Source organism: Aspergillus tanneri (genome assembly GCF_003426965.1).
Source record: "Aspergillus tanneri strain NIH1004 chromosome Unknown AapTan_3_pilon_pilon_pilon, whole genome shotgun sequence".
NCBI lineage: Eukaryota > Fungi > Ascomycota > Eurotiomycetes > Eurotiales > Aspergillaceae > Aspergillus > Aspergillus tanneri.
In genome coordinates this window covers 799,403-824,280 of record NW_022984630.1, presented here as the reverse complement: position 1 = coordinate 824,280, position 24,878 = coordinate 799,403, and the positions used below count along the sequence as shown (strand labels likewise).

The window sequence follows — 24,878 nt, the reverse complement described above, 5'->3', positions numbered from 1 at the left end:
TATAGGTTCAGTGGGCAGAAGTTGACCACTGTACATCGAAGATGCTATCGCGCAAATGCAGCTGTGTCGCGGCCCCGGCGCCTGATGCCTGCAAGTTCGTGTCTCGTTCGCGCCTTCCGTGACGCCTCTTTACGCGTTGTCCGAAATCACGTGATAACGCGCTTCGACCTCAGATACGCTTGAATAACCCCACTGGGCAGGGAAATAATATATCAGACACACTGATCTTACTTTTTTCGTAACTGCAGAGCATATCCTATGTGTGAGGGAACTACTACGTAGTGGACAATCCACCAAATTCTGCGCCTTGGAGCTTCCGAATATGACGCCATCTCTTTCTCGGCCCAAAAAGGTTAGATCACTACTACCACCCATATCTTCGTAATTAAGATAAGCAGTTCAAACAATGCTGGAGAGCTGAATTGGAAGGCAAAGGCATGTCTGAAGCGAGATATTCTTGCGTTCTGCCTGGACAGAGGGAGATATATAAAGTAGAACCACCCCACCCCCCCCGGCCCCAAAAAAAAAAGTGAACTGGACTTGAACCCCCATTGCAACTTTTGAGCTAGGCTAGGTAGTTGCATTTGGTGGCATGTGTAACCGGACCTCCTGCCAGCAATTACCGCCAGACTCGTCGCCGAATGGTCTCCATAAGCAAAAATAAGGAGATCGGAAAATTTCATTTTTCTGCCATTGTTCGGTGCCAAACTCCTTATTAAATATTGAACACGCGAGCTGTTGTTCTCCTACCAATTCCTCTACAGTATCCGTACCCATAATCATGGTTAATTTGCAGGACCTCCCTGCAGAACTCCTGTCACATATCATCTCGTTTTTGCCGAAGTAAATGAGATCGATACCCTGACCAAGGGCCTAGATGAAAATCTAAAAACCAAGAACAGCAAAGCAGAAGATGAAAGTAAAGATGCTCTTCTTAATGTCGATGACTTTGTCAGAAGCGATGACTTTGTACAATATTTGTTTGGTCTGCCATAAGTTCCGTGAACTTGCACAACCTGTGCTATTTCAATTCTTTGAGGAAAATAGTCTCTATGCTGATTTCAATGACACTAGAGTGTTGAAGAGACAAGATGGCTTGCAGCAGTGAAGGCACGAGACCTCAACGTCTTTGTAGCTTTATTGCTGAGCTGAACGCCTAACGTTCGCTTACTATCTGTTAAGGGAGGCGAATTCATGACGACACCTGTCGATCATCTTTTAGGTCGCAATCCCTCATTCTTGTCTAAAGTCGACCGACTGCATATTGTTGGAGATGACATGCATGCGGGCTATCCATTGGCAGACTTCCAGAAGCTGCGACCGAGCATATCACGAAAGAATGTCAGGAAGGGCTCTTACCTGCTTTGAGGCCAATTAGACTGCTTGCGTTCGACATCACTCAGCCCATCAAACTTCCTGGGCAACGTATCCCAGAAGGTCTGACGCCAGAACAGTGTTTCCTGAGCCTCAGGAATCTGTTCAAGGACACACGGATTGATTACCAAATTCTGCCCTATAGTCTACTAGAAGTGGACGACGAAGACGATAACTACGAGGATTATGAGGACGAGTATGATCTTGACGATCTAATAGCTATGAGTACAACTATGATTCTGATACACTGCCATTGAATATGATTTCATGGGACGGGGCTCTTTCCCAAGGGATGAGCTAATGGCCATGACAATACTGCAATCTCTGAGGGACGCGATGCATGAGGGTGATGAAAGTACAGATCTATAACTATAGGCTATTAACGTCTTTCTCTAGGCATATGTGACATCCCGCCTAATAATTTTGTAATCTCCTGTCCCCGCTTTATTTATTTTTTTTTTCTATTTTCTAAACATGTCTCGGTTATACTTTTGTTTAATATCTTTTTAAGTTGAGTTAATTGTACTATCAGTGGGACTGTGTTTAGGATGGATGACCATGTACAAGTACGCAATCCAAAGCCACATCGGAACGTTGGATAGAAAATGCGGGCAAGAAAGACTAATATATTTCCTATCTTGTCACGTTCCCTGGATGGCTCAGTTTATGAAGACATTGTTGGGCACGTATTGAGGCATACATAGCGCTCACACTAGTCAAAGAGCATATTAGTACTCTTATTGCGGCTAACTCTGCTGAGTCTTATAAATTTCATTATAAGCATCCAACGACTCCCGTTTCAAGCGCCCCATATCTTTACCCTGAAACCTACTGGGATCCAACGCCTTTCGGATATTCTCATCAACTTTCTCTCCTTTCATCAGCTGCGCCAAAAATTTGGCAGAGCCAGCCGCATGAGTAACCCATACTGCAGCTGCCATGAAAAGACCACCTATGGAAGGGATGTTTCCCACTATTGGCATGTTATCAGGCGTCATGGAGAAGATGCCATTGAATTTTCGTTTTGGCACCAAGTTCGTCTTCTCGGGTATAAAATTCAGAGCATTCTTCAGGGTTGTATCAAATTCCTCAATCCAATCTCCAATAGCGGCGGCTGTCGGCTCCTGCGAGACCGGCTGATGATCGTATGAACCTAATCCGTAGAATGGGCCATGGTCGCGAGCATAGACATGATGCTCAGGCCATCTGACAAAGGGCATCTTGCGTGGGTTGGGTTCATGGTTCTCACCATACATATACGGGTGCGCAACGGGTACAATTGGGATCGGGATATCGAGTTCGCAGAGCTCTGGGGCCCAGATCCCGGTTGCAATAACCACCGTTTTGGCTGCGATGAGTCCGGACATGGTCATGACCCCTTGCACTTGGCCATTGACTTGACAGATACTGGAAACATTTGTCTGAAGGAGTTGGACTCCGCTTGCCTGGGCCTTTTCTTGATAGAAAGATGATATTTTTGTGGCGTTTGCCGTTCCATCACTAGGGAAATGAAGAGCTATCTGGTTGTATCCCTTGACCAGGTCAGGGGCCATACGCACTGCTTCCTCCGAGGAGATCAATTCTGCGGTAAGTCCGACCTTTCGTGCTGCTTCATATCTTGATTTCAAGCGATTGGCCCCTTCATCGCTGGTGGCAATCTCAAGACCCCCGACGGTGTCGAACCCCCCGGGAATTTTGGTATATTCCTTCACTGTATCAATCGCCAGAAGGGTGAGGGCTTCCGATTCATTGAATTGACCAACAAAACCGGGGGCATAGCCCGTGGAGCCCTGTAATGGTGCGAAAGAGCGATCAATTAAAATGATCTTCTTGCCTTGCTCCGAGGTAGACAAGAAATAGGCGAGGGCTGAGCCCACGATACCGCCACCGATGATGGCAATGTCGGATGTGAACTTGGGAGTAGTCATTTTTCTGTATGCTTGTGTTTAATTAAATTAGAGTTCAAATTCCTACAGTTACATAGCCCACGGTTTTATATGTCATTCTGAGTCTTTCAACCCCCCGCTGATGTCACTGCCTCGTATTTGATAGTCAGCCTATATATAGCATTGTCACAATCAGCAAAGGGCAAGACGCGAGTAGCCGCCGATCGCCGGCTTCTAGGCCTTTTAAATGCCCAAGATTCCATCTATCCAGAGAGAAGATCTTCGTGACTCAACGAGGGGCGGTGGGGTGTTGTGGCCTGAGGCGGAATGATGAGGTCAGCGGAAACTTTTTTTTGCCGCAACGAAAAACCTCCCCCATGAAGGCAAACGACGCCTTCATTCATTCACTCCCATCCATTAGAATGATGTCGCCGTTCTGAGCTGAGATCACCATCTAGACTGGCAAGTATTGTGATTGACTCGCGATTGCCCAGTCTCTATCCCATAACAACAGCCTAGTGTGCGCCCTGTCGATGGCATCCGCCTTTAGAATCCGATAGAAGCTCAGAAGGCTACTGGGCCATGTTTACTGCATCCCTCAACCACCAGCAGAAACCGTGGCTTTTTCCATTCTGACACATTGGCACGTTCTTCACAACAGATAAGCCTGCGTTTATTTAAACTCGGCTCAGCGGTTGGAATTGACCAAGTAATTACCCGTCTTACATAGGTTGTTTGCACTTTTCTGCAGAATATATGGCCTCACGTGATTTCTGACTTCTTTTTCTCTGCATTGTATATTTCCCACGCGGCATTGTCGGGTGACAGACTGATAGATGGCCGGGTTTATGCCCGTTCGTATGGCTTTAATGTAGCCGTGGAACTGATCTTTACCTTGATTTCAATTTTGTTATCTTCAACACCCTCGATATGTCCATGTTCAAATCAGCTGCAGATATTTCCTCTTCTGATTCACAATCCAGTGACAGTGAGAGTGAAGATGTGGCCATTGCAACCACAACCTGTTCTTCGACGGAGAAGACTTCGCCCCACGGGAAGGGTACTGCGACTGCTCCAGTTTTGACCGGGGAGAGCCGTGGAACTAGCAATCAAGCCCCCATAGATGGACTTGATATTAATACGGAGGGACATGCCAACATCATGACAGCTGCCCTCCTTGAATTTTACTGCCTTAGTCGTGCTGCCGATATCCTTAATTCCCAGGGAGGCTCGCATAAGCGGTTCACGCGGGACTCTCCGGAAGTACAATTCTTGGGGAAAAAGATGTACACTTATAAATCACAGTTCCTGTCATCACACGGTGTTTTGGCCAGTGGTGCCGATAACGATGAATTGGGGTCCACTCGGCAGTACTACCGGGATAATCTGGATATGCTCGGCGTCTCTGCCTTAGAAGATCTTGATTTAGAAGATGCTCAAGGACAACCTCCACTTGATGGTGCGGGAAATCTTGTCCTGGCATCGACTACGGCAAGCTTGCAGATTCGTTCAAATAAGGACGTTGCAAGTTTGCCGTCACAACAGCTCCCCGATCCTCCTGGATTTATGGACGTGGGTTCAGGTGCAGTGAGGAATTTTCGACTTGACTTGAGTAGCCTGCCAACTCGGCCATTGCCGCTTTCCGGAAGCTCGCCTGTGAGTTTTCCATTGTTCGATCAGAACCCACGGACGCCGACTGAGCATATGTCTCGGTATTCAATGGAGTTCTCAGAAGTCAAAATCCTGGGGCGTGGATCCTTTGGCGAAGTATACCATGTACGGAACCACATCGACGGACAGAGTTATGCGGTAAAGAAAATCCCTATTAGCCAGAAACGACTGGAGCAGCTGCAGTGTGGAAGCGAAAACCAACTCGAAAACATCATGAAGGAGATAAGAACCCTCGCTCGGCTTGAGCACACAAACGTGGTGCGCTATTACGGCGCCTGGGTGGAAAAAGTGCATATGCCGGCTTACCTACCATCAGGACCACCGGCTTCTGTCAAATTCGAAACCGAACAAGCCGCAGATGAATCTATATGCCATGAATCCCATGAGGAACAGAGCTTTGGAATCGTCTTTGAACATTCCGAAAGTTCAACTACTGAGACTAACACGGATTATTTGACAGAACAGAGATCGATGACCTCCAGTCGGTCTCGACGTCGGAGCAGCCATGCCAGCCATGCCACGGTGACTTCACGTTCTTCAAAAAAGAGCTCCGCGCATAGCTTTGGAGAGGAGGATGAGGAGATTGAATCGATCCCTCGCGATTTTACTGGACCCTCGATCGGCCAAATGTCGACGTTCGGTGGCACTGACAATGACGTCTTCACGGATGGATTCAGCCATGACCCGTCAAAATTACAGGTGCAACGGAGGCATCGAAGCGAGGCTCAGATTCCCGCAGTGGTCCTTCATATTCAGATGTCGCTTCACCCCATTTCTCTTAGCTCTTACTTAAGTCCCGAGCCATATAGAGGAATAGGGGATCATCAAGATGTGCCACGACGCCATTGCTTTCATTTGGTGCCGTCTTTGAAAATGATGCTTCGCATTATCTCGGGCGTTGACTATCTCCACGCTAAGGGGATCGTCCATCGGGATCTTAAACCAGCCAATATCTTCCTTTCATCTCCTGAAACCAGACACTTTGATGGATGCCCTCCATGTCAGCTAGTACATAATCATCCTTCGCGGTACTGTCATCCCCGAATCGGGGACTTTGGACTTGTCGCCGACATCTCACATCTCAAGGAAAGCTCCCCGACGAGTCCTGGTCCGTCTATCCACAATGGTGGGAAGGTGCACCGTGTCGTTGGTACGGAATTCTACCGTCCACCCTTAGTGGACAAGAGAGGAGTCACCATGGACTTGGAACACAATTGGGTGAACGACTATTATGCGATTGACGAAACCCTTGATATTTACGCTCTTGGGGTGATCCTATTTGAGCTGGTCTATCGCCTGAATACCAAAATGGAGCGACAATTGGTCTTATCCGAGTTGACCAGAGTTCCACACGACCACGGGTGCGTCGGGCCGTTGTTCCCCGCTGATTTTGCCCGGAAGGTGGATCAAGGAGATGTGATGCTCGATGACCAGCAATCAGTCGCGGAATCATTGATGACTTGCATCAAGGGCATGCTGGACCCTATGCCTCATCGACGCTGGAACTGTGTGGATACGGTGAAACATTTGCAGAGGATTTTAAGCGTTGCGGAGAAGGCTTGCTCGTCGGTTGCGCATACAGAATAGATATATGGTTATTTAGAGGATATGATGGAGTGGCGTTAGATATACCTTGCCTTGTACTATTAATTCTCGCATCTCTAATCTTACATATGAATGATTATGCATCTACTGGAGTATTTATTCCAGATCATGTGTACTATATGAGGTCGATAGACATCACAATATCAACGCTATAACGCTAACATCAATCAGACTCCTTTGTCCATGCTCTTTCGAAGACCACCGAAGAACAAGCCAATCTTCAAGTGACTGATCCCAGCCCCGGTCATTAGATTCCATCAACTACTACAGGTCGTCTCTCCTAGTTCCCTATACTATACCATAAATATGCGACCCAGCTGGATCCAAGATGCCAGCACCAAGACAAAACATGAGATTATTCACTTCCTCGCCATCACATACTCCGTCCCAATCTCATTAATAGCTTTTGGCATGACCTGCACAGGCAAGTATACTATAGTCCTGGGTGTTCTATCGACCAGAGTGATAATCCGATATACTAGGCATCTCCTACTCCTACGCCCCCGAATGGCCATCCCCAAACCTCTCCAACACTGGCCGGGTCTCATAGGCGCCGAGATGGCCAATAAAGTTCCCAGTCGACTGCGATATGACCCAATGTCCGGCCATGTCCAGAGCTGGGGATTTCAATGCGATGCCGCCAGTGATGTCAAAGAGCTCTTCAAGTTGAATCTGGATCCGCATTTCGTGGATCCCCGACCAGAGGCTCCTACTCGCATTGAGTCCATGAAGTGGTTCACCGATTACATTCATTGCGTCTATCGTTACGTAGTCTCGCATTGCTCTCGCTCATTTCCGCGCTTCGACTCGCGTCAGGTCGAGTTTGTCTTTAGTGTGCCGACGACGTGGAAGGATCCGCGTATGGTCGCTGAATTGAGAAGCTCCGTCCGTTTGGATTCATCGGCTCATCGTGCTATTATTGGGTTGACTGAGGCGGAGTCTGCCGCGGTTTATGCTAGTGGACAGCGTTATCAGGTATAAATCCGTGATATGCTTTGCTTTCTGGGCTAATGCAGGAGTTGTAGAAAGGCGATGTGATCCTAGTCTGTGACACTGGCGGAGGCACGACCGATGTCAATGTCCTCAAAACTCATGTCAACACCAGGGGAGCCGACGCTACTCCATACATTGAGCTGTGTTGAGGGTACCAGACACTTTTCACGACAGTATAAAAGCCGATGGATGTGCTAACTCTGTCCAGCAAAGTCGGTGGGCTCATCTATGATTGATTCCGACGCCTGCCATCTTCTATCGAGACGACTTGAGCATATCCAAGATTCCCTTTCTCGAACACCCTATGAAATTGCCCGCGAACTGGTCTCGCAACGATTTCAGCGCTTCAAATGCAACTTTGGCTCGGAGCTGATGGACGGCTCATTGCTGAGACTCGGCATTCCGGGACTCATCGGGGGGATTTTCCTGCTGTGGGGACCATCAATGGGCAAATTACCATCAGTCCGTTCGTATACTTCTTCTAGTAGTTTTGGATCATTTCTGATGTTTCTATTCAGGGAAGAACTACAGCATCTCTTTGACGCAAAGATCGACGAGGTCCATACTTTACTGGACGAGCAGATTCGCTCATTACAGTCGACTTACCCACAGGAGCAAATAGTTCGTGTCTTATTTCTCATCCATCTACACACAGACTAACAGCAAAAGTCATTTTTAGTACTATCCGGAGGCTTCGGAAGCTCACCCTACGTGAGGAAGAGACTGAAGGAGAGGTATCAAAGGGGTATCTTACCGAGCCTCGTGGAGATACTCACGGTGGATGAACCGTATGTGACAGACTAATGCTAACACATTCTTTCCCTTCTCCATCTAATAACTATACGTGATATACGTTCTAGACAGCTGGCTGTTGTCCAAGGTCAGACCCTGAACCGCATCCAACAAATCAAGCTGGGTGTCTCAGCGTTCGACTCTCTCTGCAGTCGGGTCAGCTACGGCGTAATCTGCGACCAACTCTACGACCCGAGTCGTCATGCAAGTGAGCCCGTCCGATACGACGACGAGACGGGAAAAAGTACGCGGTGGGACAGATCGACTGGCTTGTTATGCAGGTGGGTATTCCGTCACTTTGTCCGTCCGTCCGCTCCTGTCCCTAATCCAGCCCATTGACTGTTCCGTTGATGACAGGGCGACGCCGTTCCCCGCACAGGGGTATCCAAAGGATTCCGATGAAAGATCTATCCCCAGGATATGGCCCGACCCTGGGTGGCCCAGATAGTCATGTCAACGCTACGTCCACACAGGTACCCCAGAGCATGGCGCATTCCGGGGCCACCTTGATCTGCAACATCGAGGTGGATATGGCCAGTGTGGATCGGAAACCGCAGAATCATCGCTGGTATCATCGGAATCCGGCGCATTTCCTGGCTACTTTCACGATCAAGATGGTTGTAGGGCCCAATGATCTCGAGTTCGAATTATGGAATAAGAGCGGTGGGAGAATCCGTAGTCAGAACAAGGATCCTATTGCTATAAAATGGAATCCTACGGTGGAGAAAATGGATGAGACTATGCGAGGACCGAGAGAATTGTTTGCTGACGATAAGCCGCGGCGGAGATACTGTTAAGTATCCTGAACTTCCTGCGGATGGGAGTAAATATATCCGATACGAACTGCCGTGATTTACTATCTAGCGAATGATACACCGGAGATAAATGGCAGGGTATCCACAAGTTCTATGACCTGTACTGGTTACTCAACACATGAATTCAAGCCATCCTTGTATAACAGCCCATATCCGTAGGCGAAGTCATGATTCATGAGCATGATTCATGGTCATATGCCATCCCCCGCGGACCTCGGTCGTAGACCACCTCAACCGACGATAAGTTAAAACATATACAATAGTCCATGGTGGACAAGCCAGACAAGACATCAACAAGCCAGACAAGACATCAACAAACCATACCATCATGTCCCACAGACCCCCTCCTCCAACAGCCCCATACAGCGAACCTCTCCTCCCACAACTTGACATCCAAAACCCCTACTACACCTCCCTCCATCACCACCTCCGATCTTACGTCCGAGAATACGTCAACACACACATCGCTCCTTACGCGCACGAATGGGAATCAACAGGCCAAGTCCCGGAGGAAGTCCGACGCCATCATTGCTCCCTCGGGTTCGGAATCGTGCATCCCCTGACGACGGTGGAGGATTCCGCGGGCCTCTCGCTCCCTGGGAATGTGCCGCGCACGAAATGGGATACCTGGTGTAGTCTTATTGTCGCAGATGAGATGATTCGCGTTGGATATGTCGGGGTGGCGTGGGGATTGGGAGGGGGAAATAGCATTGGATGTCCGTCGATTGCGAGATTCGGGAGTTTAGAGCAGAGACGGAGATGGCTTCCTAAAGTTGCGAAGGGGGATATAAGGTTCTGCTTGGGGGTTACGGAGCCGGATGGTTAGTAGACGGATAATCTGTTTGGAGGTGGACGTACTGATTGATTGATTGACTAACTGACTTGTGTAGCTGGATCAGACGTGGCGAATATCAAAACGACCGCGAAGAGGGAAGGGGATCATTACGTCGTCAACGGGGCAAAGAAATGGATCACGAATGGTATTTGGGCGGATTATTGCACGACTGCTGTGAGAACTGGAGGACCAGGGAGAGATGGCATTAGTCTGCTGGTGATTCCTCTCGCAGCGTCGGGGGTAACTCGTCGTCGGATGTACAACTCCGGTGTACATGCTAGTGGTGAGTATTATTTTCCCAGCCTACCTTACTGCTTTGCTTGTCTTACGGTGAATGTACCAGGATCAACGTACATCGAATTAGACGGCGTCCACGTCCCAGTTGACCATCTCATCGGAGAAGAGAACAAAGGGTTCCCTCTCATCATGTCCAGTCAGTCTATCAATTACCAGTATACAATTCATTAATTATCACGAAGTTGATCAGATATAGACTTTAATCCCGAACGTCTATCCCTGGCTTGCGCTTCACTCCGTCTCGCTCGCGTCTGCGCCGAAGATGCCTTCCACTATGCCGTGCAACGCGAGACTTTCGGTTCCCCCTTGATCCAGAGACAGGCGATCCAGGCAAAGATCTTCAAATTCGGATTGATGATTGAGCCTGCATATGCCTTTATGGAGCAGCTGGTTCATATTCTGGAGTTGACTAAGGATCGACCCCAGGATGATTTCCGGATCGGAGGAATGACCGCCTTGCTCAAGGTGATGTCTACCCGGGCCCTTGAGAAGAGTGTTCGAGAGGCGCAGCAAATTCTAGGAGGTGCTGGATATAATAAATCAGGAAAGGGGGCACGGATCGAACAGATCAGTCGCGATGCGAGAGTCCATGTGGTTGGTGGTGGAAGTGAGGAGATCATGATGGGTCTGGCGTTGCAGGAGGAGACCAAGGCACTTCGTACGAGACGAAAGGCATTGGAGAAGTCGAGCCTGTAGGTATAAAAGAAATTCTAAGTCTTTCTAGTTTCTATAGCCTAAGATGGTATACCGCATTTGTTGTACTGGGTATCTAAGGAGTGACATTGTCGGTAATTGTTTGCTAAAAATTATCCCAAGCAGCATGAACGACCGAGAATAGAGTCAAGGTCCGCATTAGCAACCACGAGCTCCATAACTAGTACCTAATACAGAATTAAACTAGAAAATAATAAAGACCGCTGGATATCTTACCGGGAGAAGTTATCAGGAGCCTCACAGACAGAGATAATAGATAGATTGCCGAATGACCTGTAAAATTTTTGACGTCAGTTCTTCCAAAGGACCGCTCCTGCGCACAGTTAGCACAACCTGCCAATAATATACTGTCTATCCTACCTGGATCTTTGCCAACGCCGTCCATATCTAGACTAAATGTCTTGCTGTATATATACCTTGCTCAGCCAAGAATACAAGTACCGAGAGTACTTGCTTTTCTTGTGCTGCTCAGTCTCGAGCATCGCCACGGGTTGGATTCACCCGAGTCAAGTCAGAGCCTGTATCAAATAACACTCGAACGTGTTGAGCATGGGGCCCTATGGCAAGGTCCACAGTATATTGTTCCAATGGATGGGCGCCCGTGCAAGTCAGTATAAATCTGTCTCTTTCTGAGACCGTGAGCCTCCGGTTTGAGCTAAATTGCAGTAAGTGCCATGAGTAATATACCTTTGTTTGGCAAAAGAGGTTGTTGCAAGTGTTGCCAAGCGAAAGGTGATCGTTAAGTTTATTCACTATTCACACAAGATATTGGGGGTTGTTCTGAGCCATTTAGATATACATCTTGGTCTGAAGCCCTGTACTCTTGAATTGTTGAGCCCACGGAGCCATGCTTCAGAGATATCTGGTCGTCTGCTACTCAGCCAGCCGCAGTCCAACTCTCAGTACGACTGCGTCGCTCTGGGGGTCGTACTGACATCCGGACGATGACTCTGCTTAATATTGCGGGTGGATTATAGATCCTTCCCGCTGCCTGTGATAACAGGATGGATAGCGTAGATAGCTGAGGTATGGTGGCCTGCTGCGTAGCACCCTGCATTATGACAGCACCAGAAGAACAGTGGCCTATTTGGCCCAGCCCCGGCAAGATGCATCTATGTGTCGACTGGAGAGCAGTGTGATTCCTCCTTGACTGAAGGGGAAGAGGATCAAAGGCCGGTGAATGGGTGGGCCGCATGGAAGACCAGAAATATTGTGCTTGGGAAGTTAAAACGTAGACAAGTGGTGGGAAGCCATTAAGTCTATCTTAGCATATATCGATAGTATTCACTTTTACTGTAGAAGGGTTACTCTACAATAGTGATTGCTAAACATGTTCTCAGGAGCATTGCATACCCCTAGCGGAATATTATGGATACGCGGCATTAATTCCTGGCTTATATACACATCAATATCTGACTAAGTTGTAGAGTCGAGATTAGCACCTTAGATACCTTTTGATAGAATCCTGCAGCAAAGGCAAGGCTGATATGTATTATTAGTTAAGCTCTACTAAAATCAGAGGAAAGCAGATTAGAAAATCCACCTAACAACTATTCTACCTACCTTATACGCTAAAACTAGGCTTAGATACAGAGCACAGTAGACTACTCGGTCCAAGACCACATACGATCTATCTCCAGTGCTCAGATAGAGCCCCATGGATTGATCGACTGTCGCCGATTCTTCCGCCTCGAGATCCCCAGCTCTCTTCTTCATTCCGTCAAGGTGCTTCGTTATGCCTTGAATTGCCTGTCTTAGTAACTCCACAGCGAGGACTATGCCTCGGGGCCCAAAGGAAATGGCCGAATCATTCCATACAGACGAGATTTCAAATTTCCCCGGGGGTGGGCGTAACGAGTCCCTTCTGGGCTCTCTTGCTTGACGACAGCACCCTATGACTTGTTACTTTCCTCCGAAACTGGAATGTCCTCATGTCCGACAGCACAAGGTGTTTCTGTATCAGAACTGTCCAAGTCTGGGAATGGCGAAACGAAGAGCGACATGTTTTTTGCACGAGTAAGTCAATGGTAGGTCTCAAGCCACCAGCAGATAGTTCACATCCAATATTGTTATCTACCTGCGATTCATTATCCCGTCTCTGATCGTCAAATGAACTGTCCGAAGAGTTCTTGGAACAAATGATGATCTGCTTAATTTAGTATCGTCCTCAATCCACTTATCCTCCGACTCCTCGATCTTGATGGCGCCTACATCTCCTAGGGTTGGCGAGTTGACTCCGTTAAAATAAAAGAGGTATATATACTGACAAAAACTGGCAATTTGCGCAAGTCCTAGAAAGTGGAGTCCTCCGTTTCCGCCACTACAGCGCAGGTTTTCCAAGGTCTTGTGCCCTTTCGACAGTTGGTGCATGGCTCAGGAATCTCATATCCGCGGCTTTGAGCGAACGCAGCGGTATGAGAGATCTTATTGTTCAAAGAGAGCCTGAGAGAATTTCCATTTTGCACAGTCTTTCAGTTTAGCTTCAGGGCTTCTGGCATGTTCTCGTATTTCTTTAATGCACGCTGGTATATGGGGTCGCGATTGGAAGATCATCGTCGTCAAGGCCTGGCATAAGTTGCAACCAGTTAGACAATCATGCTAGATATGTATAGCGGGTAAGGACCTACGCTCCGCTGGTGCTGTAGGACTGGTTCGGGACGCGGAGGTCCCTTTCGCAGTCGCGTTGTCGCCATGGATCCGCTTCGCTGTCAGCTAGACTGGCTAGAATTCTCTTACAAGAAAATATCCTCCCCTTGAACATGGGAGTTCTGTGTATGAAGTAGATGTGTTCCTGTCTTAGAAATAACCGACAACACCTGGCTGCCATCGATGTTTGGGACAGTGTGATTGTGGGGTAGAGGAAAGGTGGTTGTCTACCGATGTACTAACCAACGCCGAGACGTGGTCAAAGCAGAATACCCCAGCGCATCTCAGACAGAGAACAAGCGAGGTTGATCTCTTCTTTGTCAACCGAAGTGTTTCGGTGTTATATTAAACTGCCTTTCTGGCAGAGCAGCGTAAAGTTTGAAAAGCAATATTATCTATAGAAATACATTCTATATATTATACAGAGTTGATGAGAGATTACCCATGCTCTATGCTTAAAACCTCTTTTCTAACCTTCTACTGCCCACTATCGATATGAATAGGTAGTTAAGACAGGCTGCATAATGACGTCATTGACACGCTAAGCTCTTTGGGGAGTCACGGGTAGTCCCGAATCCAGTATGGTAGGTAAGTCGTCGTGCCTGACTTCTCACGACTTCAATCACTTTCTCTAACCTCCACCATCCAAACGCATGCTTCTCCCTCGTACCTGATAGGACCTGCTGGCAGATCTTACTCCTGAGCAGCCGGTGCTGGGCTCTCGCCAGCTGTCTCGGTCATGGAGAGTCTTGAAGAAATGTCTTGGCCCCGAGAAAACGCAGAAGAGTGGGTTGCGGCCTCCGTCGACAATTATTCCTCCAGAACTCCGTCGGTGGCCGAGAATAGCTCGTCAAATTCGGTGTCGGACCCTAATGTGGCAAACAAAGACTCGTTCATATCTAGCTCCAGTTCTAAACCCTTCGACGAGCAGGAGGAAGCGGCTCCCCGACTCAGTGACGATCAAAACAATAGTACTTCGATCCCTCAGCGGGTCCTATCGCCATTTGCTCCAGTCCCCTATAACCCGCCAGCTCCGATGGGTGGTGACGATGGTGAAGAAGAAGACGAGGAACCTCACGTTGCGACCTCCTTTGAACGAGATTCTACACCCACTTCGACGCAGAAACGTCGGTCGGTGTTCTTTGACGCTGAAGAAGAGGGTTTTAACCGTATGCATAAATTCTCCTTGTATGAGACGGCAACTCGTTTCTATATGGTCGGCATGGATTTATCAGACACCCGCTTCAAAATTTTGAAGATCGATCGAACCTCGGAATCGGGAGATTTGAGTGTTGCGGAGGATGATATCGTGTACTCGAAAAGGGAGATGAGCCGGTTACTGGATGCCATCGATGATGGTAACAAAATTTCCGGCGGGTTGAAGCTGCGATGCAGTGCGTGGGCCCTGCTGGGTTTTATTAGGCTGACTGGGGCCTACTACATGCTGCTCGTGACCAAGAGAAGCCAGGTAGCTATGCTAGGAGGCCATTATGTCTATCAGATCGACGGGACTGAACTTATCTCCCTGACGCCATCGAGCTCCGCTCGCTTAAAACCGGAAAAGAATCCTGAGGAGGCAAGGTATATCGCGATTCTCAATAACCTCGACCTCACCCGGTCCTTCTACTTCAGTTACTCCTACGACATTACACAGACATTACAGCGCAATATCTGTCGCGAACGCAAAGCCCATCAAGATAGTCCTCCAAAGCCGTTTCATCCGGACTATAACACCATGTTCATATGGAATCATCATCTTCTTGGTCCTGCTATCGCCACCCTCAGAAGCCCTTATCAGTGGTGTTTACCTATTATTCATGGCTATGTCGAGCAGGCAAAAGTATCCGTCTATGGCCGATTGGTCTACATAACGATTATTGCTCGCCGGTCTCGGTATTTCGCCGGTGCACGTTTCTTGAAGCGAGGTGCCAATGATCTGGGTTATGTGGCCAACGATGTTGAAACCGAACAGATTGTATCGGAAATGGCAGCAACGTCGTTCCACGCTGCTGGTCCGGATCTGTACGCCAATCCTCTGTACACTTCTTACGTTCAGCATCGAGGGAGTATTCCTCTTTATTGGATGCAGGGAAACTCAGGGGTTTCTCCAAAACCAGACATTGAACTCAACTTAGTGGACCCATTCTATTCCGCCGCAGCTCTCCATTTTGACAACCTGTTCGAGAGATATGGTGCTCCAATCTATGTTTTGAATCTGATAAAGTCTAGAGAAAGAACACCACGGGAGTCCAAGCTCTTGAGTGAATACACGAATGCTATCAATTACCTTAACCAGTTCTTACCCGAAAATAAGAAGATTATATATCAGCCCTGGGATATGAGTCGCGCGGCTAAAAGTCGTGATCAGGATGTGATTGGAACGCTAGAACGTATTGCGGGCGAGATAATACCAAAAACGGGATTCTTCCAGAATGGCTACGATGCAAATTCTGGCCTCAGACTACAAAACGGTATTGCCCGAACAAATTGCATTGATTGCCTTGACCGCACGAATGCAGCGCAGTTTGTGATCGGGAAGAGGGCATTGGGCCACCAACTCCACGCCCTTGGCATCATCGAAGGCACAACAGTAGACTACGACACCGATTGTGTCAATCTTTTCACAGACCTGTGGCATGACCATGGTGACACAATTGCAATCCAATACGGGGGCTCACACCTAGTTAACACCATGGCGACCTATCGCAAAATCAACCAATGGAGCAGTCATTCTCGCGATATGGTGGAGAGCTTCAAGAGATACTACAACAATTCATTCCTGGACGCTCAGCGTCAAGAGGCGTATAACCTCTTTCTGGGCAATTACATATTCTCCCAGGGACAACCGATGCTGTGGGATCTGTCCACCGACTACTACTTGCATCACGCTGATCCCAGATCCTGGTCCGATAAAACGAAGCCGAATTACATTTGCTGGTACACCCCAGACAACTTGAAAGAGAAAGAGCTGCCGCCGCCTCCTCGGCCGCCTCAGGAGTCTTTGTCTCGATATGACGATTACTGGATGGAATATTATCGGCCTCTGGCTATCTCATCGTTCTCTAAGATTTTCTCGTACAAGATGAATTCGAGCCTTCGCTACCTCCCGTTTCGGCCCACGTCCGCGCTACCCGGTGATCTCAGCCCATTTATCACCCGAAACGCACATGATCAGATGAACAGAGACCGCCCCCAGCGCACGGTCAAGATCCAGGAACCAGATCGTACTTCCAATGACGCTTCCGACCGCTTGCGCATGAACACAGGCCCTACGCAGGACAGGCAGTATCCGTCCGTGGGTATTATGAAAGAGCAATCCATCAAGTTCTCCCAACGCGATAATTCACACCAGCCCTTCCGGCCACTCTCTGATCACGCCACGCCTAGCAAAGCGCAGATCGCCCAATGGACCCTAGGCCAATTGGTCACGGATTCATTAAACCCATCCATCACAGCCGCCGAGGCCGAAGAATACGAACATTACATCAATCACCCACTCAAGGTGCCCCTCGTCGTGACGTCCGAGAACGAAGTAACGGCTGCCTCAATCCATGAACACGAATCCAACCACGACCTCCTCGAGTACGCTAATAAATGCAACGTGGAGGAATCTACATTGGAAGCCAACGCGGAAGAAAATTACGCCGATTATGCGGAATTCTTGAACGTATCGGACGTGGGACTGACGGTTGTGGTTGAGGACTATGAAATGAAGCGTTACAAGCGGTATCGACAATGGTTGAGAGGGAAGAGCCTATTCAAGCAACGTGTTGATACATAATATGCTCTATGATTTGATTAGATATTTGAATGATACCCACTCCCTTTTTCATCACTTGAAGAAGCGCATACCACGAGCCATTTATGATACTCAACTCATTAGGCCCAACAACTTTATACAGACAGACATTTATTAGCTAGATCCAAAATACGCAACATCAGTCGTATCAAAATCAACAGTAAAAAGGTCCTCCAAGACACTATCCGCCTCAATCAACATCTGCAACTCCTTTTCAATATTCTCCTTGGCATCTAACTGCCCAGGATCATGCGTAGTAGTAGTCGGAGTAGCAGCAGCAGTAGCAGCTTGGGCTGGATTCTGCAGAGCAAACTTCAACAAATACGACGCGCCCTTTAACTCCCGTTTCAATTTCCCCATAGTCACAGCAGAAGCCTCGTCCGAATCTGAGGCCTTATTCCTTCTCTTTCGATCTGCGATCTCGCCTTCCTCGTCAATCACGTGCAGCCAGCAAGCGCAGAACGCGCCTAGGATCTCGCCGCGCCAGCGCCACAGACGCGGATGCGCGTTCATGATGACTGCTCTGATGAGGGAAATAGCACCAAGAAGTAGTGGCGGGTGAGCGGTGCCGAAGGGGTTGGAAAGCGTGCTGTACAAAAGGGGGATAATTTCTTGGAGGTATTTGGTGGTGTGGATGCCAAGGTCGAGGAGGATGTGGGACATGTGGTTGAGGAGGACGGTGGAAAGACGCGGATAAGGGAAGGAGGAGAAGGAGGCAGATGAAAAGGTAGTGTTCGTGGAGCTGATGTGATGGAATGAGGGGATGAGGTTCTCGCGAAGCGTCTTGGTGATTCTGGAGATATACAACTCTTTGGAGATCTGGGGAGGGATGGTGAAGGAATTTTGAGCGTTGGTTTTAAGAATTGAGAGGAGAGCCGGATATGCTGCGCTTAGGAGACTGATGGAGTCGTCTTCAGGCGTGATTGTGGGAAGAGAAAGAAGACATGGTCTGATGGCATCTTCGAAGACGGAGGAAAGGTTGGTGCGTCGGAGGATGTCGGATTTGCTGTCTTGGATGGGAATGAGGAGTCGGGAGACAAGATTGCAACCGCGTGTTTTAAATGGTAGACTGTCATCATCGATTAATGTCAGGATGGCTGGGACTAGAAGCGGGAAATGCTCTTCGAGATGAACTCGATCTGTGGCCTGTGGAGTATTCGTTAGTTATGTCGTGGGTGGATGATCGAAGGCTGCTAGACGAACCCGGTACTGGGAGATAATCCATGAAAGGACCGTAGTGGCGTAAACATCCTGGAATTTCCATGGCTTTGTCTCCAGGTCCAAAACGCTGGTATCAAACCGAGGCAAAGGAACGGGGTGGAAATCCTTGCGGCCGGTTGCTGTGATCGCAGGGTTCCTGGTCTTTGCAAAAAGAGGTCTGATCTTTTGCTTCAGGATCTCTTCAACGGTACTCCAGAATATGGAATCCGAATTGGAATGCACGGCATCCACGTATGTCTCAAGTAAGGCAGCTGAGCATGTATGGGTCCGCGGTGAGGTCCAGGGATCACTCTCAGAGGTGAAGCTGGCCAGCGCAATGACAACATCCGGTGCACTGGCTGCATCGCAGATGGGGAGCAACACAGCCAGCGATGAAATAACTGAAATAGCAATGGCTGACCTCAGCTTATCCTCTTCGATTAGATGTCTTTGCTCTATTCAGGCTATCAGAAATCTGGAGTAGAACCGAACAGGAGAGCCAAGCCTTCGATCATACCATCGGTCAATTTTTGTGTCTCTGTGAAGACAGGCGATGGAAGTGCAGAATTGCTTGCCCAGTCATAGAGATTGTTAACGGCAATTTTATCTCCATTTGCTAAGGTCCTTGGTCCCCAGATGCTTAAGAAACCCAAGGCAAAAAGAAGGGCTTCACATCTCTAAGTCATCATCAGTGAGATATCCATGCAGACCAGTAGCTTGCATCCGCCCACCTCTATATTACTCGCATCATTCTGGGATGATATATGGTCCCATAGAGGGACTAAACTATCAGGAACCGCGACATTGGCGAGCGATGATTCTCGCAGTTCTGAATGTCGTTCTTGGATGGCGTCACGTGCCGCCCTGCGCAACTGCTCCATGGAATTGACGTCCATCGTGGACTCAGTTGGACGATGACAATGATCTCACGGTCAAACAAAAAGAATCAGGTACAACATGCGTAAAACCATCGATATACAATGGAGTTCGACATGTCAACGAGCTGATGAACACAGGTGTCGAGAGTGTGGTTTGGATAGGCAAGCGGTAAGAAAAAAATATGGGGAAAAAAAATAAAAGCAGTCTATAGTGGAGTAAAATACAGTCGTCACAAGATTCTCATTTATTAGGGACTAAGGCCTAGCTCTGCCCTTTTGCTAGATAAATACTCTAATGCTATCTCCTTGTCGGTGATCTCCGGGTGCAGCAGCTGCCACCGAATGACCATCTCCTGGGCTCTGCTCATCCACGGCCCCTTCTTGGCTCCCATACGGCGCATAATTTCCTCTCCATTTACGATGGGTTTCATTTCACATGCGTCTTCCAGGCCATGCTCTACGATATATGACAAGAATGAATGGTATGTTTTAATAACTGCGAGGAAGTTCATGTCAGCATCTGGGGTCTGTGGTCGCCAATGAAGAGAAATTAGGAACCCACCTTGAGTGAACTCGCCTCCCTGCATGACCTCTTGGAGAATGGATAGTAGAACACAAAGTCTCCAGTCCTTTTTCCACAACCGAATACTCAGCCCAATCTGCTGTCGAATTTCTGCAGGTGTGCCACCCACGCGGCCTTCTAGAAGTGATGATTTGACATCGATGATCGACCGCCAATTATTGGACGCATCGCAAAGGATTGAGATAGTCTTATTATCGGAGCGAAGACTGTCTCTGGCAACTTCCGCCGCCCGAGGAGGTAATGGCTTCGCATTAGGGCCGTCTGCAACGCGTTTGGGTACCGTAGACCAGGGAGCAAATGCCGTAATCAGCCATGCATAGTAGGCCTCTGATTCATCTCGAATAAGCCGATTGCGTACGCTATCAACTGGGGCCGAGTCTTTGGGAGTCTGCAATAAGGATTCCATAGCATTGTAAGCAAGGGGCCAAGACAGCGTATCGGCACGGACATCATCATGAAGGCTAGCAAGAATCGTTCGGTAAAGGTCAAGTCGGTCGATAAACTGCAGGGAACGTCTGGGATCAGGACCTAGAGGGGGTGAGTGTAAAGTCCATTGGGAACGACAGTAGGAAATCACCGACCTCGAATCATCTTGTCGATTTCAGCCCCTACACGTTCTTTACTAATCTTTAGCTTGAGAGCTTCGCCGATATCGCTATTTTGCATCGCCTTCTCAGTGTCCTCGTCAATGCGATAGCCGAGCCGACTGGCAAAGCGGATTAGGCGCAGGACTCGCAACGGATCATCCTTAAACGTTTGATACGGTTCTAGGGGCGTGCGGATGATTTGCTTTTGCATATCCTCGAGGCCCTTTTGGGTAAGATCTTCCACCTTGGACTCGTTCAGATTGTAGAAAAGCGCATTGATTGTAGCATCCCGGCGCATTGCATCCTCCTCAGCAGTTCCGAACTCCATCTGAGGATTCCGGCTATCCTCCGAGTATACCTCCTTCCGCAAGTTCACCAGGTCTATATCTAGCCCAAAAATCTTTGTCGTGGCTGTTTCTAGGTGCTTTGACTTCTCTGGGTTAGCCTCGATTTTATGAAGGCTGACAATGGTGTCCTTCATTTGCCCATTTGGGAGATTTTTTTTGTATTTCTCCAGTTTGCCCGGGTTATCCAGATATTCCTTCAGTAGCATTCCAAATTGAAACCCTGTCATCGTATTAATGCCCACATCAATATCGTGACTGTCAACACCTAATAACTTGTCGCGCACCCAGCCTCCAGTGAACCGGAGCACTGTGCGCGGGGTATCAGCGGCACTCGACCCTCGTGCAATCGCCCGTTCTCGCGCATATTCTGCGACATCTAGAAGGAGAGCCTTCAGGGTTTTCTCGATGGGGGTGAGTTGTATTATAGGAAGCGCTTGTTCAGTTGTAGTGGTCATAGTGCTTAATGTAGTCTCGTGCAGGCCCGGGGCAAGGTGAGAAATACGTCGTCTCTTGTTAGGTCGCTTAGGGGAGGACGTGAGAGATTTGTGACGGGTCATGGAAGAGTTGTATAATAGTAGCGAACGAGAGCTTAAGCCGTGACTCGGTGGACTTGCTAACAGTGAGAAGCTTCTAGGACGAAACGGAGGTACTGAGGGGCTAGGAGAAACATGAACAATGCGGGACAGGCGATGTTTAAAAAGAATACGACGAGAGATAGATTCGAACATGAATCACGGCCATGCCCGCTGACTCAACGACCCCAGGAAGTTGGTATACAAAGAACTCAGTTGAATATTGATCGAGAGCTGCGATGGAGTCACAATGTGGGCGGATTACCGCCTTCCCTTCTGCCGATCATAAAGACAGTACGGAGTACCAGTACTGTCCTGTCATTTACACCGAAATACAAACAGCAGAACGAAGCACAATTCCATTTTGCATCATCTTCAAAACCAGCTCCAGCCTCTACATCCAGATTGTATATCCTCGAGATTGTCAGACTCTGTGGTTCTTTCGTCATTGTGAACGACCGAAATCTGGACCTGCAGGGGCAGAGCATTTGGGCGAATCACGTCCGGCGTCCATGTGAAATGCACCACGTTGATGATTCTGCCGCGGTGACTTAGCTTTCATTCAACTAACGGCCCATTGATCCAACTCATCCTTCTTGATTCTCTTGCCATCCCCCCGATCGCCTCGATCTCGCTTTTCCTGTACTACTCTTCCGCCCTGTCTTTCTTTGCCACCGGTTCATGGACGATCAGCACTTCTGATCTTTGTTAGTCCAGCCTCGGAATCCAATCGGTGTCCATGACATCGTCCGGAGATGGTACTCCGATCAGACCTCCGCCGTCCTTCGTGCCGGGCGTTCCTCGTGTCGCATCGAAATCAAGATATCCAGATCAGCGGTGCGACTCGGCTCCGGCTTTAGATGCGGACCTGGTGGAGTCAAGACTTGGTTCATCCCCTCCCCCTCCCCTCTCAGCGACAACGGCAGAGCTTCCGATCAGATCCGTATCACCCAATTCACAGTCATTGAGATCTTCCACGCCGCAATTGGCCCGTTCATCGTTAGGTTCGCCCGTTGGCGGACGAGGGGAAGGAGCGGAGGACATACGATCTTTAATTTTACGGTCGTTCTCGCCTGTGGTCGGAGTGTACGCTTCCGTGGATACTGATGAGCTGGTCCGGCAAAAGGGATTCAAGGGTGGATTTTGGGATCTAATTCGACCTTTCGGGGAAAATGTCCCGGGAAAAATCGTCATCCGGGACAGTGTAGGTGCAAGCCGTGGCTGGGAGGATTATGGCGTTCGGTTTGTTGATTTGGGGAGCAGCGTCTGGACTTCCTCCGACTCGAACGCGGAGCGAGTTTCCCCTCTTGCTCAGGTGGAGGAAGTTTTGGAAAGGCACCTAGATTCAGATGGTGGTCCACTGAGCGGAATACTGCCCTCGAAGAATCTCCTAAACAGCTCTACGACATCCCCGCTATATAAGACATTTCTCCGCCAGCTACTATCCGTGGCGTCTGCGACACCACATGAGACATTCCGCCATCCGGTCGCCAGTATTATTGTTATTAGCTCACGCAACACATCTCCTCTTGAGTCACTGAGAAGACTATATGCAGACACCAGCAACGGCGACAGGAGCTTACCAGGATGGATAAATCCCGAGTATCTCCGTTACTATGTCCTTGTGCATGACGAGGACAGGGACGATATTACCGAATCAACAAAGCTATACGACCAGATGAAGCGGCATTTTGGGCTCCATTGCCATCTTCTGCGACTCCGGAGTTATCAATGTGTCGTGACCGATGATGATAGCGTTCAAGTGCCTGAATGTGAGTGGCTGTCGCCCTCGGAACGTCTATCGGACAGCGTAGGTAAGCGCAAATCATCTTCCAATTCCGCGTACTTGCCTTCCATTTGGGCTCTAATATGTTGCAGCTCCCCTTGTTGACCTGGACACCGATGGACTGCCTTACTTATTTGACTCTGATGTGATGGCTATTAAAGCTTTTATTCGAGAGCTAGTAGCCCAGTCTATAATCCCTTATATGGAAAACAGGGTGTCCGTATGGAACGACCAGGTGGCCTCTCGGAGGCGTGGAATTAGTGGCCGCTTTATGTCAATGTCACGGCGATGGACAGGCTTCGGGTCGGGGTCTCGGTCCAGTTTGACGGGGTCTGGAGGCGGCGCTAGTGGCAACTATGACACTATCCATGGCTTTTATAGGCCCGACGTACCGGAAGCCATCCTGCGTAGGATGGCCGACTTCGCCTTCATGCTTAGGGACTGGAAACTAGCCACATCAACCTACGAGCTGATCCGCTCAGACTATGGAAACGACAAAGCATGGAGATATCATGCTGGCGCACATGAGATGTGTGCCATAAGCACGCTTCTTAACCCCATCGCAGTTTCGGCCAAGGGAAAACTTGCCGGGATCGACCAAATGCTCGAAACTGCCTGTTACTCCTATCTCACAAGATGCTCTGATGGACCAAGCGCTTTACGTTGCCTCTGTTTAGCGATGGAGCTTCTAAAAGTGCGAGGAGGGTCGGCCGTGGAGAGCGCAGCGAAATGGGCCATGCGGGCTATGGACCTCGGGTTAGTCGGCTCGATAGGCCAAGGACTCTTCAGCGAGAGGATTTCCTCCTGTTATGCTACCAAAAATCCCATTCCCGGTGTGACATGGGGTTCGCGCCGTAGGAAAGCTGGGATGTGGTGCGTTCTCGCGGCAGACGCGTGGCTCAAGCTCGGCAAGCCATTGTTGGCATCTGCATGTCTCGAGGAAGCAGAACGCCTTTATGCAGGTGTCTTGGATGGCGATGGTGTGTTTCCAATGCCAGAAATCCAAGAGTTCATCGACAGCCTACGACACGATGTGAAAGTGGAATATCTTGAGAACGGGGAATTGGATACTCAAGATCAAGCAATTCCGGCGGATCCTCTTGAGACTGAAGAAATCAGTGAGAAGCTGGATAAACGGATGAACCGCAAGTCCCTAATCAATAGTCCCTTAGAGTCCGCTGGTGGTCTCAACCTTGGGCAGGGAATGAGAGATAATGACAACCCAGTCAGTGACGACTTTGAACGAGCATAGGCACTAAGATCGACGGGCGTATGAAAGGGCATTCGATAATTAATAGACGTTTGTGAACAATGAAGATTCCGTCCATGTATAAATCTGTTCTGGTTCTACTCCTTGCTGCGTAGTTAATTGCAAAGAGCATCCCTCGATGATATCACGTGATGCTATCTTATCGATAGCGGATGATCACCGCCAATGCTCAGCAACCATCATCATTCATTGTTGACACTCCCAGGGCCGAAGGCCTCACAGGCATAG

The 24,878-nt window shown here is 48.8% G+C and overlaps 7 protein-coding genes across 7 annotated transcripts; 5 read left to right on the top strand and 2 right to left on the bottom strand.

The window, feature by feature from the left end:
• Positions 1 to 2,120: 2,120 nt before the first annotated feature.
• On the bottom strand, positions 2,121 to 3,302 carry ATNIH1004_004059 (NAD(P)/FAD-dependent oxidoreductase; the record flags this gene model as incomplete). Its single annotated transcript, XM_033568731.1, has 1 exon — positions 2,121 to 3,302. One exon carries the CDS (start codon positions 3,300 to 3,302, stop codon positions 2,121 to 2,123), a length of 1,182 nt encoding a protein of 393 aa, XP_033427537.1.
• An 888-nt stretch (positions 3,303 to 4,190) lies between these two features.
• Positions 4,191 to 6,518, top strand: ATNIH1004_004058 (putative protein kinase; the record flags this gene model as incomplete). Its single annotated transcript, XM_033568730.1, has 1 exon — positions 4,191 to 6,518. One exon carries the CDS (start codon positions 4,191 to 4,193, stop codon positions 6,516 to 6,518), a length of 2,328 nt encoding a protein of 775 aa, XP_033427536.1.
• Positions 6,519 to 7,043: 525 nt separating this feature from the next.
• ATNIH1004_004057 (Hsp70 family protein) lies at positions 7,044 to 9,118 on the top strand (the record flags this gene model as incomplete). The annotated part of the gene is made up of 5 exons (XM_033568729.1): positions 7,044 to 7,511; positions 7,562 to 7,673; positions 7,738 to 7,991; positions 8,394 to 8,565; positions 8,679 to 9,118. The coding sequence occupies 5 exons, from the start codon at positions 7,044 to 7,046 to the stop codon at positions 9,116 to 9,118; spliced, it is 1,446 nt and encodes a 481-aa protein (XP_033427535.1).
• A 346-nt stretch (positions 9,119 to 9,464) lies between these two features.
• Positions 9,465 to 10,964, top strand: ATNIH1004_004056 (acyl-CoA dehydrogenase family protein; the record flags this gene model as incomplete). Its single annotated transcript, XM_033568728.1, has 4 exons — positions 9,465 to 9,957; positions 10,027 to 10,254; positions 10,315 to 10,404; positions 10,465 to 10,964. The coding sequence occupies 4 exons, from the start codon at positions 9,465 to 9,467 to the stop codon at positions 10,962 to 10,964; spliced, it is 1,311 nt and encodes a 436-aa protein (XP_033427534.1).
• A 3,403-nt stretch (positions 10,965 to 14,367) lies between these two features.
• FIG4 (phosphatidylinositol-3,5-bisphosphate 5-phosphatase) lies at positions 14,368 to 17,409 on the top strand (the record flags this gene model as incomplete). The annotated part of the gene is made up of 1 exon (XM_033568727.1): positions 14,368 to 17,409. The coding sequence occupies one exon, from the start codon at positions 14,368 to 14,370 to the stop codon at positions 17,407 to 17,409; it is 3,042 nt and encodes a 1,013-aa protein (XP_033427533.1).
• Positions 17,410 to 17,541: 132 nt separating this feature from the next.
• CCA1_1 (CCA tRNA nucleotidyltransferase, mitochondrial) lies at positions 17,542 to 21,477 on the bottom strand (the record flags this gene model as incomplete). The annotated part of the gene is made up of 6 exons (XM_033568726.1): positions 17,542 to 18,573; positions 18,631 to 19,082; positions 19,145 to 19,302; positions 19,797 to 20,001; positions 20,068 to 20,616; positions 20,670 to 21,477. 6 exons carry the CDS (start codon positions 21,475 to 21,477, stop codon positions 17,542 to 17,544), a joined length of 3,204 nt encoding a protein of 1,067 aa, XP_033427532.1.
• An 856-nt stretch (positions 21,478 to 22,333) lies between these two features.
• On the top strand, positions 22,334 to 24,632 carry ATNIH1004_004053 (TRAPP III-specific subunit 85 family protein; the record flags this gene model as incomplete). Its single annotated transcript, XM_033568725.1, has 2 exons — positions 22,334 to 23,408; positions 23,473 to 24,632. 2 exons carry the CDS (start codon positions 22,334 to 22,336, stop codon positions 24,630 to 24,632), a joined length of 2,235 nt encoding a protein of 744 aa, XP_033427531.1.
• Positions 24,633 to 24,878: the final 246 nt, after the last annotated feature.